This window comes from Macrobrachium rosenbergii, chromosome 28 (genome assembly GCF_040412425.1).
Source record: "Macrobrachium rosenbergii isolate ZJJX-2024 chromosome 28, ASM4041242v1, whole genome shotgun sequence".
Taxonomy (NCBI): Eukaryota; Metazoa; Arthropoda; class Malacostraca; order Decapoda; family Palaemonidae; genus Macrobrachium; species Macrobrachium rosenbergii.
In genome coordinates, this window is record NC_089768.1 from 15,294,034 (window position 1) to 15,311,206 (window position 17,173).

General features: G+C 37.5%; 1 protein-coding gene across 2 annotated transcripts in view; it reads right to left on the minus strand.

Annotated features, from left to right (window-relative positions):
* Shark (SH2 ankyrin repeat kinase) overlaps positions 1–17,173 on the minus strand; it is a 65,112-nt gene that overhangs the window by 34,373 nt on the left and 13,566 nt on the right. For both annotated transcript variants that reach the window (XM_067130177.1, XM_067130178.1), the window contains 2 exons: positions 14,511–14,695; positions 4,926–5,013 (listed from right to left, as the gene is read on the minus strand). In XM_067130177.1, coding sequence (XP_066986278.1) covers positions 4,926–5,013; positions 14,511–14,695 — 273 coding nt within the window. The remainder of the gene's footprint in view (positions 1–4,925; positions 5,014–14,510; positions 14,696–17,173) is intronic.

Consider the following 17,173-nt stretch of genomic DNA (forward strand, 5'->3'; position numbering starts at 1 on the left):
ACTGGAAATAAACTGTGCTTCTGTACTTATGGAGCAAGCTTCAATTCTTAAGTCGGAAAAAATCCAAAAACTGAAATTAGTGCTCCACCTTCCTCTTTACCATCTGTTCTTCTTATACATTTCAGGCATCAAAAAATCTTTTGCCTAATGTATATTTTCCAAACCTGAGCCTCTCTTATGACACTATCTGTTACATGCAATACCCAGTACTAAATACGCCACATGTCAATCCTCTCCTCTTCATTCAACTTGTTTATCAAGACGACAACTACTTCCTCTGCCTCTGCTGTTACCATTAGGTCATCTGCACGTAGGAGCTCCCATAGGCCTCCCTTTCTGCACTACTTTGGAAGCTTCCTCCACTGCTGTCATTATAGAGCAAAAGACCCAGGGCTGATCCTTGATAGACACCTACATTTATAGTAAATTCTTCTTGTCTACTTGCCTTTCTCTTCACTATAGTTCTGGTTGCTTGACAACCATAGATCAGCGAGACTTTTTGGCACACCTGACTTCATAATGTCCATCTAATTATTTGTCTTGGTATTTTGTCACAAGTCTCCTAAACATCTAGAGGCACTAATTTTCAGACATACGTTTTTTCAGAAACTAAAAATTATCAAGTGTTGAAAACTGATACATAAAAAAAAATATATTTTTCTAAAAAATTTCTTTAATACAAACCTATTACTTATAATTTGGCCAATTTCTAGGTCACAACATCATCCCAGACACTTCAGTCCCTCTCCAAAAGAAAATGGAAACACAACATAGTCACAACACACTAAGAAGGCAGAACCAAATCATCCCTGCAGAGTGGTTGCCCCATTTAGAGGTAGTCAAGATGTTGTGGGAAACATCTTTTGTTGATCTGTTTGCATTTTTTCATACAAATCCATTAATAATACAATACCTTAATCCATACAGAACTTATTCCAGTCACTCTATTACTGAAAAGAATGTCCTCATTCATCCAGCCAGCCTTCTACCACATCTCACAGGCACACTCATTCTGTTGTGCCCTACTGGATGTCAAATGAGTGCAGGGATGGGAGATAGACTTAGTCCCTTGTGATTAATGAGTTTGTAGAAAAAACATGTTACTGTATTATAGGAAAATCACTTGTTTATTACAACCCTTCAATTAGAAGATGCCTGAATCACTATTTGGGAGGGAAGATGAGGAAGAAACTCCTGAAGACCTAATGATTTATGATCCAGGTCCCCTGAGAGAGGTTTGGCATGAAGTGGAGCATTCCAGAGAGCTGGGGAGAAAAGTAATAGTTTGTACTCTGCAGAGGGATAGGCTCAAGAAGCCTGAATATTCACCTTGATAACTGGTTGGCCTGCTTACCAAGCCGAGCCCTTGAAAGTGGTAGTGAGAAGGAAAGTTAGGAGGAAGTAGCAGCCCTTCTCAAGCTACCCCATAGAATAATTTGTCCAACTATGACTAATGAGCTCAAAGAAATAATCTGTTTCCATCTGTTAATTACACCTCTGAGGAAGAACTGCAAGGTGGAGCAACATCTCACATAGCTGCCCTAAATAGGGCTGCCAATTCGACATTATGCTTGAAGGCCAACAAGGTGGGGATTGCTTGAACCTCATGGGCCTTGATTTCAAATTGGGACAAGTCCTCCTTGGATACTCTCAAGTACAATATAGCAATATGAAGAAACATGACATCATGAGGTCCCATTTCAGGTCTCTGCCACAAACTCATAAGCAAAGAAAAGGCCACTGGAGGACCAGTTCTCTGTATGGGTAATAAACTGACAAGCTATGTAGTTCGCTGGCTCATTTGAAGTGTGAGCTCATCACCCTTTGTTCCAAGCATCCATAAATGACAGGAGTCTTGGGTTTTCCAGAACTAGAAGAACCCCACCTGGGAATCATGTCTCTCCACTATCACCTACATTGTCACCAGGATCATTCAAGCCAGAGCTCAAGGAACTGAAACCTCAATCTGCTGAAGGGACCAGCTTTTCCAAGGACACTGTAGCTAATGCTGTATTATGAACTGCCATGTTTTTGTTGTTGGAGCTGCACCCTTTGAAAAAAGTCAGTGAGCATACTTTACCAAGTAGGTACTGTCCTCCACAGGCCTCGCCTTCTTCTCCAGGGTTTTTTTTAATCATAATCGGATATGTTGCTAGTGTGGAAAGGGGCAATTCCAATTTGCCAAACTGATCTGGAGGAGCAGGAGGGCAGCAAAGGGCCAGCAAGATTATTAGGGTCTCTGTTGAGGTTCAAAGAGAAGTGCTTACGACAAGCCACTTGTCTTGGTATATATAAGATGGATGACCATTCTGTGAGCCCAGCAGAAGGAGCCAAAACTCATGAAGACCTGAGATGCCATTGCCAACTCAAAGCATAGCATCCTGAACTGGTACATCTTTCCCAACTAGGTGAAGAGACTGTATCTCCTGGAGGCAAAATGGTTGTGGATGTGAAAATATCCATCATAAGGTCTAGTAATTCCAAGACACTACCCTTTCTAAAGGATCTCTTCATTAAGTCTACTGTCTAAATCTTGAAGGATGTCAGACTCAGGGCCTTGTTAGCCAGTCTTCAACCTCCCAAGACCTTCAGAACTACAAACAGTCAACTCTAAAAACCCAAATTCCCTGGCTGAACTTCTCTGATTGCTCCTTTCCCCAGCACTGATTGGACATCCTTATCCAGAACTTCACCAATCCTATGTATGTAATTTAAAAGGTTGTCTATACAAAAGGGAGGTGTTTACCCTCTTGCTGGACCTAGAAAAAGCAAGGGCTCATCCCTGATAAACTTGCCAGGACTCTTCTCCTGTTGTTTCCTCTGGGTGAGGACTTCAAAGTAACTTTCAAAATGTCATATGATGGTGAATTCCTGTTTGCCAGAATAGAGCCTAATCCACTAAGGCCCACTTTTGCCAATTCAAAAGCAAGATTGATTGCTAATGATTTCCTGGGTGGGCATCACATCCTGTATTGTGTAAAATCTCCTAAACTTCCACTGTACACCCAATCCTTCTTTCTTAACATGATGTCCCTGAGAACTGTTTAGAACAATTTCCTTAAGCTTCCCCTCACTGTTGAGCCTCTCTCCTCCTACTAAGGGTGACTGGGAGGGCTGTTGAAAATTAAAGATGCCAAACTAAATCCAGGACCTACCCACAGGAAGATTAATCAGCATTAATCCTGCAAGGCCATTAGATTCTCTGTGGGTTCCACTACCAGTATCACCTGGTCTCAAGAGGAGTCAAACCTTGCCTTTTACTCATTGTCTGGCACTTGTAGTCCTGCTGTCCAACAACTGTTCCCTTCTTCATGGAAGAGGCAGTGGTGACCTGTCACTGGCTGCAGAGTCCAAAGGCAGAAATCTTGGGGGCAAAACTTTTATATGCTCTCTTCTGTACAAATCGGAACAACTGGTCTGTGCGCCAATCCATGCAGACTACATGAAGACTTTAAAGTCTTCATTCAAACTTACCACACAGATTTTAACACAAGTACAATGAATCAAAATTTACACGAGTTCCTAATTAATGTACAGTCAGGGTGGAGCTACATTTAAACTGAGCAAAACTTACTATTACAGTCCTAAAAATAAACAAACAAACATAGTACTAGGATGAAAAACATTTCCTGAAAATGCTTTCCTGGAAGAAGTGAGCAAAACACATGAACTCACACACAGATTCTCACACTGTATTCTGAGTAACTGACGGCTAAGCAAGTGTTAATTTGAAAAGATGGAATGTCAGTGAATTAAGACCTCATAAAAAAATTGTTTATTTACTCAAATCCCATGAAAGGAGACAAGATGGAGGTCAGCTCTCTACAACACATACAATTCAGTGAAGGTATTACAGACCCAGGATAAGAGTAGAGTAAAACTGACAAAAAACTTAGTGCAAAAGCAAGAAGGCACAGAGGCTGGGTGCATACTCTTTAAACAAATTAGGAGAGCACCTATGAGATACTGATGCTATGGAGTTGCCTAATGGAATGAACTTGGATGTGAATGGCAAAAGGGGACCAGCCAGATGGAGCATGAGCATCCTTTTCAGAATAATGGTGTGCCTTGGATTAGTTCTACACACAATATGGCCTCTTACAACTAATGGATTGTAATGAAGAAACACATTATAACCTGTAATAAGCAAAAATTGCAAAAGAGCTAAACTCTCAGAATGACAAGTAACTAACAGATACTGGCTGAGCAGTACTGTATGTAATAACCGAAGAATTTATTCATCACCTACCTAGTGCTCTTAAGTGGAAAAATGTATAAATAAATAACATGAAATGAAAAAATATTTAGATAAAACTGGTATTTAGTGCTGAAACAGTAATCCTCAGCTAAGTAAAGACCTGGGAAATGTGACAAGATCAGTCAACAGCAGTGTACAGATGTGACTGATAATCTTGGAACACTCAAGACAAGAATATAAGCATGAGGACAAGGATTTTGATGAAATAAATACAAGAGCTCTTTATTGCATAAAAACTTCTATTTATTATTCAATGAACATGATCACCAATAATGAGTATGGAGAATGATCAGAAAGCTGTGGATCTACAATGACAAGATGAAGTATGGCTCCTTCATAGCTAGAAAAACATAAAAAACTATGATCAATCCAGTCATTTTTCTCCAGTAATCAACACAAGTAACCCTTCTACCTCAATGGCTATGTAAATTTTGAATGGTCTAAGCTCTGCATAAAATAAAATGTGTAAAAAAAAAGGGTTTGTAAATGTGTAAGAGCAATGTTATTAAGGAAGTACACTACAATAATAGAAATAATATCCATATGTCTCTGTTGTTCCACATGGAAAAACAAACCTTTGAACACCAAAAATCGTGTTACATTCAAATACTACTTTCAGCAAAATGCATGAATTTCATTACAGTACCAGTCATTTGCTGTACAGTACCTGTTTTTGTAGCTCTGGCTTGCAAGTCAGCTTTACCCAAGCCTACAAGAAGTCGTACTATAGCAGGTCTTTTATGTCTACAAGCAAGCTGTAATATAAACAAATACTGAGCAATCATGCATATACAGGTATGTATCTAAAAAATGCACAACAAAATCTGACATAGTTCTACAGTATGTCTGTCAATAATTTCCCATACCTGCAACTTTACATAACTATTAGAAAAGGTGAAACACATCAGTCTGTCATGAGGTAAAGGATATATATAAAACATTTGCACAAACCAGATCCATAATTTCTTCAAGGATATGGAAATAAAAAATACAGTACTAAAAGCCATGCAAACTGAAATTCAACTTCTTCGCTAAAAGTCCCATCTAAGCAATCTGTAATTTCATCATTAACAGCCATGAACAAATTACATAAAACCTCAAATCCCCATCACCAGTATTTCTAATCAAACAGTCTACATAAATGTTAGAATGAAAGGCCACCTAGATTGAGAGAACAAATAATAATGAGGACATTTTTTGGGAATTACCTAAATGATCTACTGTATAATCTACTCCTTCCTTTATAAATATTCACGTACTTTAATGGCTGCACCCAATACTGAAGGTCTTCTACAAAGGAAGCTAACTGGAATGGAAAGATTTCATTCAAATATCCTAAGGACCAAACTGAGTAGCAGCCACCAAGAGTAAAATTCACTACTTGTTGCAATGCCATATGTATCATGAAATTGAACATTCAGCAACCTGGTTCTATTACAAGATCAAAGAAGCCCATCTTTTAATATAATCTGAGAGAGAGAGAGAGAGAGAGAGAGAGAGAGAGAGAGAGAAAGAATTTATTATTATTACTCAGCAGTTTAAACAAACCAAGGACTCAAAACTTCAAAACGCACTGGGGTGGCCTGAGGGAGGAAGCAAGAGAATATTTTTTGTCCTTTCAGCATTCACACATTGATTCATTATGCATTCAAATATACTGTTTATCTTTAATCGCTTTTGTTGAATACCTACAACTGTTCCTTTAGTCTTGTTTTCTCTGCTATATTCATTCATCATACACATTTTTTATTTCTCTTTACATATTACTTATTAGTTCATCCCTTTTTAGCATTCTTTGTTGAAAGAACACATGAGTATCTTTTTACATGATGTGTGTGCAAGAGTGAAAGGTAGCCTCAATTAAGTGCTATAAAATATTTTTTCTATCATCTTTTATCCATGTTACAAACACAAAGAGAGTGAAATGAATAAAATATAATAAAACTGACTTCCATTTACATTTACAGTATCTAAAATTTTATTTTAATGAGTAAAATTATGCAAAAACCGATCATGCGTTAAAAAATATAAACAATGTAACTATATAACAAATGCAAAAGTGATGATGTAAGACTGACTGACATATTTATACTAATCCTAAAATTCATGACTGACTTTGGCTTAATAATGGCTGTTTTAATATTAAGCAGAAAGTGATGCAATTTTATGGTGCATAAAATTATATGCTAATTAATTGAATATAAACTCTTATAATAATAAAATACATGACAATAAAAACAGATAAGCTTTCCACATGATATCAACATTTCCAAACAACATTACACTGCCTATCATCTCCATGTTGCTACTGCCAGACAGACCTGTATATTGTAAATTTCATCTTCTTTCACTTTTTTGATTGCAGATTTTTTACAGTTTTTTTTTTTTACAGTTTTCATGAATAAGGGATGTTCTGAAATGGAATACCTAATCCATTTCGAGTGGTGACATACATAACATGTAAAAAATCTTTTGAAAGCTATAACTGCTGGTAGGAGGTAAGGTGAAATGCCACTTTTTTAATAACAGTAACAAATGTAATGGAAATAAAATCACACTTACATTGTGACCGAGACCTGGAACCTTAAATGAAATGGTACTACCAATTGACCCATACAATGTGAAAAACTTATTAAAATTATAAGCCTCGTCTGTTTGGATATGCACCAACAATGGCAATTTTTGAGGAGGTTCTTGCAATTGTAATAAATTCAACAACATATGCAGACATAACAATAAAAAAAAACACCATATTCACTCCATGTGCACATGTGGGTGCATTTTCTGCTGATTTTATACAAACTGGCTACCATTTTGTACTAAAATATTGGTATCTTAACATTAAAAATCTTATGAACATTTCATCCCAATCTTTGCGAGTGTTTATTTGTGCAAGGCATATTAAGTTTGCTATTCATTTGGCATGGCATAGAAAATTTGTGAAATCTTTACATTGTCCAAAATTTCTCATACACTACTTGAGCTTAAGTTATCATATATCACTGAAATATTAAATAAATGTGCAGGTCACTATTTACTGATATACACACTTATAATAATCATATTTCATTAAGAGATATTAACTATCCAAATTTGGAGCAAAATATCAATGCAAATGCAGCACAGAGAGAGAGAGAGAGCATAAACAAACAGACAGACAGACATTCATACACTGCCTCATGGGAGTGCAATTTACATGTACATGTAATCAACAGATGGACTGATAACATATACATTTAAATTCAACGGTTTTCTCTTTAGTGCTGGTGACAGCATATATAGAAAAAATAATTAAATTTACAGCGGGACAGATGTTTGAGAATAAGTGAGACAAAAAAAAAAAGGATGAAACGTTATAGATAGGAGGAAGAGGAAGATAAAGACACCTCCACCAGCAAATCCTGTCCTACTACATCAAACAGTACCAGCAAGTATAATCCCTTCCTTTTGTTCATAAAATCGTGAAATTAAAAAATGGAAACGTTTGACTGACATCTTGTAAATACATAATGATGACAGTTATCAATGTTCCTCTAAGAAGCTTCAAAAGTTGAAAGGGACCTGATTTTGTCCATAGTAACTCTTAACTGAGCAACCTCTTTTCTAAAATCGCTGAATATGCTTGAAATATAACCTGCCTCACTCAGAACATGGTGCTTTTGAGGATGTTTCTTTTGCTGATGTTGACAAAAAGTGCCAAGTCCTCACCTCCTGGGTGCCTGGTCCTCTTCACAGACTGATGGATGGCTGTCACAGGACAGAGGATTCATTCCTGCCATTGGATGCCAAGGGTGGATCACTTAAGGAGCAATTTTACAATCTTGGGCACCAATCACCTGGGTCTTAGCATCAAAATCAGCAGGGAAATGGCTTGCCCTTTAAAGACCACATGTATTATGTGTGAAGTTGCCAGACAGTATATGCAACTCACTTGCATAACAGAATGAAACAAGTGGGCAGGTGCCTCCAAAGTGGTCAGTATGGAACCCAGGTGAGAACTAAGGAGAGGTCTCATATAAAACCTGAACTGTCCTATGAGGGACACCTTTTCATAGTGACAGAAGTCTCTCCTGAGGTTCTCGAATGAAAGACCTTTTTCAAAGTGACGGAAGTCTCCTGAGGACCTTGAATACAGTCACTTCAATGCCACAAAGCTTCCAACATTTGGGACAGGGCTACTCTTTAGCCTTTGATTACATACACTGACAGCTTCTAAAGGTGAAAATACACTAAAGGTGAAAATACATAAGTCTACATTCATACAATTACAAGCCTTGAATAGACCGACGTCCCTTTCATGATACCAAGAAAATCTGCTCCCCTCTGCCTGGTAGGGACTGACCTCTGAGGCCATGGTTGATAACCTCAGGGCATGAAGGCAAAGGATGCCTGGGCCTGCATAGAACTTTTAGACATGGGCTGTTTCAGGAACCTCTTCCATGCTGGCAAGGATCTGGGGTGGATCTGGTCTGAGTACCAGGCCTCCCCACACTCCCTTCCCCCAAAAAACCAATCATCATCATCCACCAGATGCTGGAAGCTTTGAGATTTACAAGAACTTATCTGATGAGTGGACTGATCAGTCTGAGTGGAAGGAAAGTTAAGCATCAAGACTATACCCACTGTGAAGTAAGGGGTCCAGCTTCCAGATCACTAGGTACATCTGAGCTAAACAATAGCCAAAAAGCTTGTGGATAGGCCCATTATGAACTGGTCAATTAGGGGCATGCTTAACATCTGACTGAAAGCTTTGCATACTTCCAGGATCAAGCAACCACTCCACAAGAACTTGCTCCGCCCTGCTAAAGCTGTCTGCAAGGATGTTCTGCCTCCCTGGCACAAATTTTGGGACAATCTTGACCCCACTGGACTACGTCCCAACAAAGCTCTCATTCCTCCCACAGTGGTGGAATTTTCTACCATAACTTCAATGAATTTACCCTCTACAGACTCAAGAGTACTTGCATAATCAGTGACACTTCCTACAAGTCCAGAAGCTTAAAGTGTCACATCCTATCTACCTTTTCATTAAATATCTGTAGTTTGCTGACCAAAATGTGAGCTCCCAAACCAAGTTTCAAAGCAATGTAGAGAAGACTTCTGGAACTAAAGTAACAACCAGGAGCGCCTATCCTGAGATAAACTGGGTTCTGTCCCAACAAGAGATCTGGAAGTACTTACTTCTGAGTGTGTGACAGAATTAGCAACTGGGGGAACCACAGCCGACCAATGCTTTGATAGTCACAGCTGTAACCTTATTGTGAAGCATGCAATCAAACAATACTGCCTGGTTACTACTGAAACTCTTGAATCACTGCATGCATTCTCAACACCCTGACTGACAAGGGACAAACCATTAGCCTCAAAGTATTTATTTCCAAATCCAGATACATTGCCTTTCTATATGGAACTAATTTAATTTACAGGCCTAGATGCTAGCACAAGTCACACAGATGACCTGAGTTCCATCAGCGTTCTGCTGCTGACTCAGCAAGAATGTTTCCATCATCCAGGTACATCGAAAAGCCTATGGTAGACCTGTGAACCTAGGCTGCCACAGACGCTCAAATCCAGGCAAAAACCATGGATCTGCTCTCAGGCCAAAGTACAAGGCTTTGAGCTGGAAAATCTTGCCTCCCTTGACATAGTGCAGGTACTTTCTTGAGGTTGATATATGAAGTACCGTAAGTCAGCATGATGTCCTCAACAACAGTAGCAAGAGGAGACTCATAGGCTCAGCCAAGTCACAACCAAAATTCTTCAGGATACATTACTGATGCAAAAAGCCTCCTTTTTAGAAAGATGTATAGAATGAAAACTGTCAACCTTACCCCTGCAGCCCATTCTTTCAGAAATAAAGCTTCCTTCTGCATAGGCCTAGCTGCTTCCTCATCATCCTAGTCAAGAAAACTCAAATCAGCAAACAAATCAAAGCTGGATCATAATGGGCCTTCTTCCAAGTGACTGGAATATCAGAACAACAAGGGTGTTCTGGAAGTAGCAGGCAAGGGTCCTTTAAACATCTGGGTCACAGGATCTAAGGAGATTACAAGAGACATTGAACGCTTCCTCTTCAGATGATTTAGACTGGCTGTTTAGGACGAGGAAGCCACATCACTGAATGATGGAGATAAGAGATAAGGAAGGTGCATAGCTCCCCTAGACCCTCTTTGCTAGAATACCTTCTCTTTCACAGTGGAAGAGTAAACAAGGTCACAATAATAGTCAAGAGTCAATTTAGCAGCATCAGCAGACCTGTGGACATTTGATGAGAAGAGATGAGAAATAGTTGGTCAGTAAAAACACTGAATATGGAAACAACAGGACAAAGACCTGTAGGAAGGCTCAGGAAAATCATATAAAAATTAAAAATTTTCTATAAATTTGTAGTTTTCATAACTAACAAACCTGCAGTCTTAACTTTAGGATAAATCTTCTGGTGCCAGCTGGAAATCTGTAAAAATAAAACAATATAATTGTATATGCTAAGAATTGTTGGCCTCTGGCATCTGTCAGACAGGATTTGCAATATCCTCAACTGACTTGACCAAAAAACATTTTCTAACAAGGTATTATCTGATAGCCTCCAAGTGAGTAAGTTCAGTAGGCACCATTCAGTCATAACAGACAAGCCACAAGTGCACAAGTAGGGTAGGTGTCACACACATTGACAGTTAAAGGTGAGACACGGTTGTGGCTGGTGAAGGGTCATAGCCATTGGTCAAAGGCAGGCTTCAGGCCTTTGAAGTGGTGTACACATCAACAGTTGCAGGTGAGGCAGGTGCGAGGTCTGACGTGCAGCCCACATGGCCATATAAGTTATTATCTATAATAACAGAGGTGTCAAGAGGGTGAACAGTAGCTCAGAAGAGAGAGAGGAACCATGGGTGCCTTAACCACAATGGAAGAATCTTGAAAACATGTGGCAAAAGTGCTAAAGCTAGCAGAGCTACTAAACACAAGACAGATGAACCTCATGAGCAGAGGAATGGCACCTCAGTGAGCTATGCTTTTCTGGTTTTGTCTCGAGTCAGTTGAACAATTATGTCCAGAGCTTTTAACTTAAGAAAATTTGCTAATACCAGAAGTGCAAGTGGAACCCTGCAAGCATCTTGAAGGAGAATAGTGGTATCTCCTCCAGCCACCAATACTACAAGTACTTATACGAGAGGCATGTCAAAAGGAAGCAAGTTTAGCATGCACCTTGATAACAGCTACAGCCTTAGTCAAGGCAGTTCCAAGAGGTTTTAATAGGTACAGAAACACTCTCATTGGGGGGCACGAATTGGCAGAAGAGAGGTATTGGTACCTTGAGAGGTACCGGAGCCATCAGGTATATCAGCGTCTGAAGCTAAGGGTGCATAAACAAAAGTAAGTACAGTGTGCATCTCAGCACAAGTGAACACTGATTAACACCCTTGAAAACTGACCTCTTATCAAGGAGAAAGACTAGGATCGTTGGAGCCCAACTTCAATATTTCTGATGGATAAATAGCTTCAATTTTCCAATATTCAGTGGTTCAGTAGCTTTACTGTTCTAATTTTTTATGGTTAGGCAGTGGATTGAAAGGCAGTGTCACCAGTAAGGACAGTCATCAATGAAGCCAACACTGCATGATCTGAGAAGACTAAAATGTTAGCAAAACCCCACTACTATATAAAAAAAAGGCCACTTAGCTTGAGGAAAATTCCTACAAGTCTAACACATCAGTTTAGGGGAGTAAACTTGGACTCTACCACACTACACAAGAATTGAATGTCCTTCTCCATATCAAATATGTACAAAGCTTGGGCACTGACTACTGATAGCACTAATATATATCTACACTGTGGCATTATTCAAAATATGCAGATACCAAAATGGTACAAAATAATATGAAAAAATCAATAACATCCATGAAACTTCTACCACTGCTAATACAAACAGCCAGCATCACAATCCATTGTATTAAGAAATGAAGGAATGAGAGCAATAATAATACAACAGAATATGCTTTCCGATCATATTAACACATAAAACTTACGTTTAGCAAACCCATCATAGTGTAAAGTGCACAAGACAGATAATGTTGCAATTAACACACCAACACTATAAAACAATAACATGCACAAAAAGTAAATATGATAGCTAACTTATTGCACAAAAATGACACAAAATTAACTGGGAACAGAGTGCTAAACCTACACTCATAAGCTGAACTTGATACCTAACAACAAAAAGGATATAAGCTACATGCACTAAGAATGTACTGCAACACCAAAAACACCTGAGAAAAATACCTACATCTAACATAGCAGAAAGTAACATGTGCACTTAAATTTGCTGGGGACTGCAACAACTAGGCACTTGCAGCACTTCCAGCTGGTAAAAGAATTCACACATGAAAGAAATTACACACCATGATAATCTAAGTAATTTAAACAAAGTAAGTACAAAACAATCACCAAACCAGAGAATGAAGAAAGCCAACTGGCAATATATGCATGAATAATGACTGAAAATCAGGAAAAAAGAATGAAACTACAACAGACTAGGATCACAACAACAAAAGTGTTATGTCTGGCAAATAGAAAGGGATGACTTTACTACCATGGCCACTGAGCTTACCAGATGCATACCTGGACAGGTGGCAGTCTTCTTTTTCTTCTTCTGGAGCACCTCTGTTGGATAACTAACCACACAAGACAAGCATTTGTAAATTAATGGAGTCAAGTTGACACAAAGCACAAACACTCTCAATTATATGAAAACTAAAAAATTAACAACAACAATAAGTAGAATTACTGAATTGCAAGCAACAGAGAGTGATACAGGTTGAAATTCAATAATAAAGGTAAAAATGAACTGGAATGCTTACATGACACAAGCTGTAAGTGATCATTTATCATTAATTTATTTTTAATGAAAAAGGGGGCAATAATGAATAGGAACATGATGAAAAGAATCAAAAGCAACGAATCACAATGAATGAAAATTAATTCAGATTATACATACTGTTGACACAAAGCTTGGGAGGATCTTACACTGATGTTTACAGTCCTGAGAAAGGCAAAACAGAGGTAGATACTTACTCCTATAGTTGGATCAAAATCACAAAAGCTGTTGTAGTTTCATTCTTTTTTCCTGATTGTCAGTCATTATTCATTCATATACACTGCCATATTCTGTCTCCAAGACATCAGAATACAAGTCTGGTGACATTTGGACCATGAGTGAGGGCTGTATATGATCAATGGGCATGATATGAAAAATTAATAGTAAACTAATTTGAATTTCACACAAAACTACATGAACAAGAATCTTACCTTATAATCCATATGCACCAGTAAACTACATACAAGAAAAAAGAAAATATTTTGTAGATAACAGTAAAGTAAATTGAGAATGTTTTCAAGAATATTAAAAAAAAACTTTTACCAGGATACATATTGCATCATGTAACAACATGAATATTCAAAACCTGGAAATTGCATTTTAAATTAACACAAGAAAATTTATTACATTTTCAATTATGAATACCTAAGACCCCCAGAAAAGTTGAAGCTATATTAAATATCGCAGTGAAATTACTTAAACAACTGTAAAGTAAAAAATGTAATAAAGTAGAAAATGGTAAAAAAAATGGTATTGGAAGATGAGACTAACAAGATGTCTGCTCCAGAGTAGTTCCTTCCTACAGAAAATGGAAGAGATATACAACAATCCTGCCCATGCTCTTTTGGATTGCTCAGCAAGTAGACAACATTACTGAATGAACAGAGGATACAACCAACAACACAAGCCTCCCATAGAACAAGGCTTTACATCTACACTTCACAAACTATTATTTAGTTAAAAGTAAACTGACTACAGTATCTATCCCACAGCTGTTAGCGTGCACTGATTATGCAAAAAGAAGGCTGCATTTGTGTACTAACATGAAACAATGAATAATTCTAGGAAGCCACAAAACCTGAAAGCACTCAGGATACTGAAGAAAAATCCAGGACAAAAATAATGTAACACTATTACTGGCATTTATTGCATCACCATATTTATCTCTAATGAGAACGTTACTGTAAATCCCAATACAGTGAGGACTGTGCATAGGACAAAACCCACTCAAATGCTAAATTTGGGAGAAAAAGTGATTGTTTGGATGGCACAAAAAAAAAAATCTGAAGAGCACTGGCTATGATGCTACCATCAAGAAAATTTAAATGAACTACAATGAAAGTTATGACAAGTATGACACATTCAAAAGCAACTTACGTGCAAAGGAGTGACACCTTCTCCATCTCGAACCTCTATTAAAGCTGACGCTTTTATTAACATTTCTGTAATTTCTTCATGACCTTTCACACTTGCAATGTGTAATGCTGTCTGGCCATTGTTGTTCTTGTCATCAAGTTTCTTATAGCCAGACTTCAAGAGTTCGGACACAATATTTATATTCCCTGCAAAATTAACATCAAAAACAAATTAAGAAACCATAAAGTAGTAGTTTTCTCATAATCTACATTTTAAAACATACCTCTATTAAACTTAAAAAACTATTTCTCCTGATAAGATACATTACAACGATACATTAAATTTTTGATAAAACTAAAAATTTCTTATCTAATAAAACAAATCCTTGTCATACTGTATTTGGAATCTGGGATGTTTCAGAAGAAAAATGCTTTATATGTATAGTTTGAAAAACAATATTTTTACTACAAGCCCAATAACTCTACATAGCCTTTTCAAGTGTCCACACAAAATCCCACAAACCTCCTTCCTCAGTGGAAGAAAAAATAAGATTGGCTGCTGGCTGCAAGTTGGCACACGTGCACAGAGAACTTGGGCATAGAGTAACTGTTTTCCTTCTTATGTTGTTTGACCAGCTTCATAAAAATGATAAGGTCCAAAGGCACAGATTATAGTTAAAATTAATGGCTTTGTTGGAAAAAGTTGTTATTGTTTTTCAAATTCATAAACCCATTACTTCTACAGACTACACAGCAACTTATTCAAAAGTGAGCAAAACTCTGGAGCCAGAGCGCAAGCAAAGGGGTCTGAAAGAACAGTGGCAGCTTCCAGAAGATACAAATGTAAAAACCCATTGCTAAGATATATAAGAGGTGGTTATGAGCTGAACTAGCCCCTATTTGTAAAATTATACACATTATCCATAATGAATGGCATAGCTGTGCATGACTCAAATTCTAACACCTAGTAAGATGCCATGATGCAGTGATTAAGGAGATGATGATGATGATGATGATGATTCCAGAAAGACGAAAACACCAACCAGAGGTTAATCACTACCCTGATGTTACTGCTGGGCTCAAGGATTAGTAACCCAAAAAACTGTGTGAAACACTTTTAATTACAAAGTAAAAAATGCTATTTGGCACCCCTAGTACCAATCATTATGCGAGTGGACAAAATGTCTTTTAAATTTAAGAGTAAGAAAGTTGCAAGTTACTTGCTCTCATAAGCCAGGACTTTAATCTGAGCAATTTGTTCCTCTGTAACATTGCCATAAACCTTTAAGATGACTTGCCTGAGTCAGAGAGTTATTTTTACTTAAACATTTTGCAATAATCTCTAATATATCCCTAAAACCCTTGGTTTTACAAAGATTCAGAAGAATAGCCCTATTTATCATGATACAGGAGTTATTCATTCTTGGCTTGCGAAAAAAGTGAACAGACAGCAAAAGAAGCTGACTAGGCAAGTAAGCAGGTGAGTAAGTGGGAAAGTAAATTTCAGCAGTAAATGGCCATACTAAAAGCAAGCAGTGACTGAAATGCTGAAGTAGCATTGTGTTTGTTTTCAGGTCAAGGGTGCTATGTCAACTTTATGTAACTTTATGAAAAAAAAAAGCCTTTCACTCTCTCATATTTTGCACACATACCTTAGTAATACCAAAAAAATCTTGATCAAGATAAGAAATAATAGTATAGGCCTAGAACTTTCACAGCAAAGAATACATGTTTGCTGAACTTAAAAGCATGTTGACAAAAATCAATAGTAATTGAAAAGTTATGATTTGATCACCGCTGCTCAGTTGCTTTCACTACAACATCATTGGTGTGTTTAACCTCCCTAACTACCAACTATTAACTAAGGAGAAAGCCACTTAAAAACCACTGTATGTACACTGCAGTTTATTTTGACCTGAGAAAGAAAATTTGATTGCACCAAAACTATGAAAATTAATAATTACTATTGCAAACATGTATGAAGGGCAATCAAAGCCTGTCCAAAATGGGAAAAACTGTTATTAAAAAATTAACAGACAAAAGAGTTGGACAGCATTTCCTCTCCGATTTAATAGGGCCAAATGAGCAAATGCCCACCTACAAAGAGTAGTACAGCTGATGCCTCTTGTTTTATTCTGATCTAGGATATGTGGAGATTTCCACTGATACACAAATATGCTTTGTAAAAGTAACAGGTTTGTTAGGAAGACCAAATACTGTTACTGTTATAAATTAGTTCAGCAATACCACTGAGTCACATTTCTATTCCCTTAGGGGCTGCCCAAAGACATGTTCTGAAACAAGAGGTAAAAACTGCGACAGGGAAAAATTATAGAGGTTGGAACACTATACTGAAGAAACCAAAGGGATCAAATTTAAAGTAAAAGGCAGAAAGAAATATATCTGGAACTAAAGAGATGCTATACAGAACCTGTAACACAAATTACAGTGTGCAAAGTAAGGCACATAACGTTGTGCCTCCATACGGAGTTATTAATAACAACAACCTTGTTAAAATGTATAATTCAAACTGCTTCATCAACTTATATCCATAGAGAATGGAAGTCTGAAAAAATGAAATAAACTGCAAGATCATTAACTTTTACCCAAACTATTATCCAGTAAAAGTCATATATGCTGTCAAGTGCAATTCATGCATTTTGATCAAAGAATATCTCAAATTAT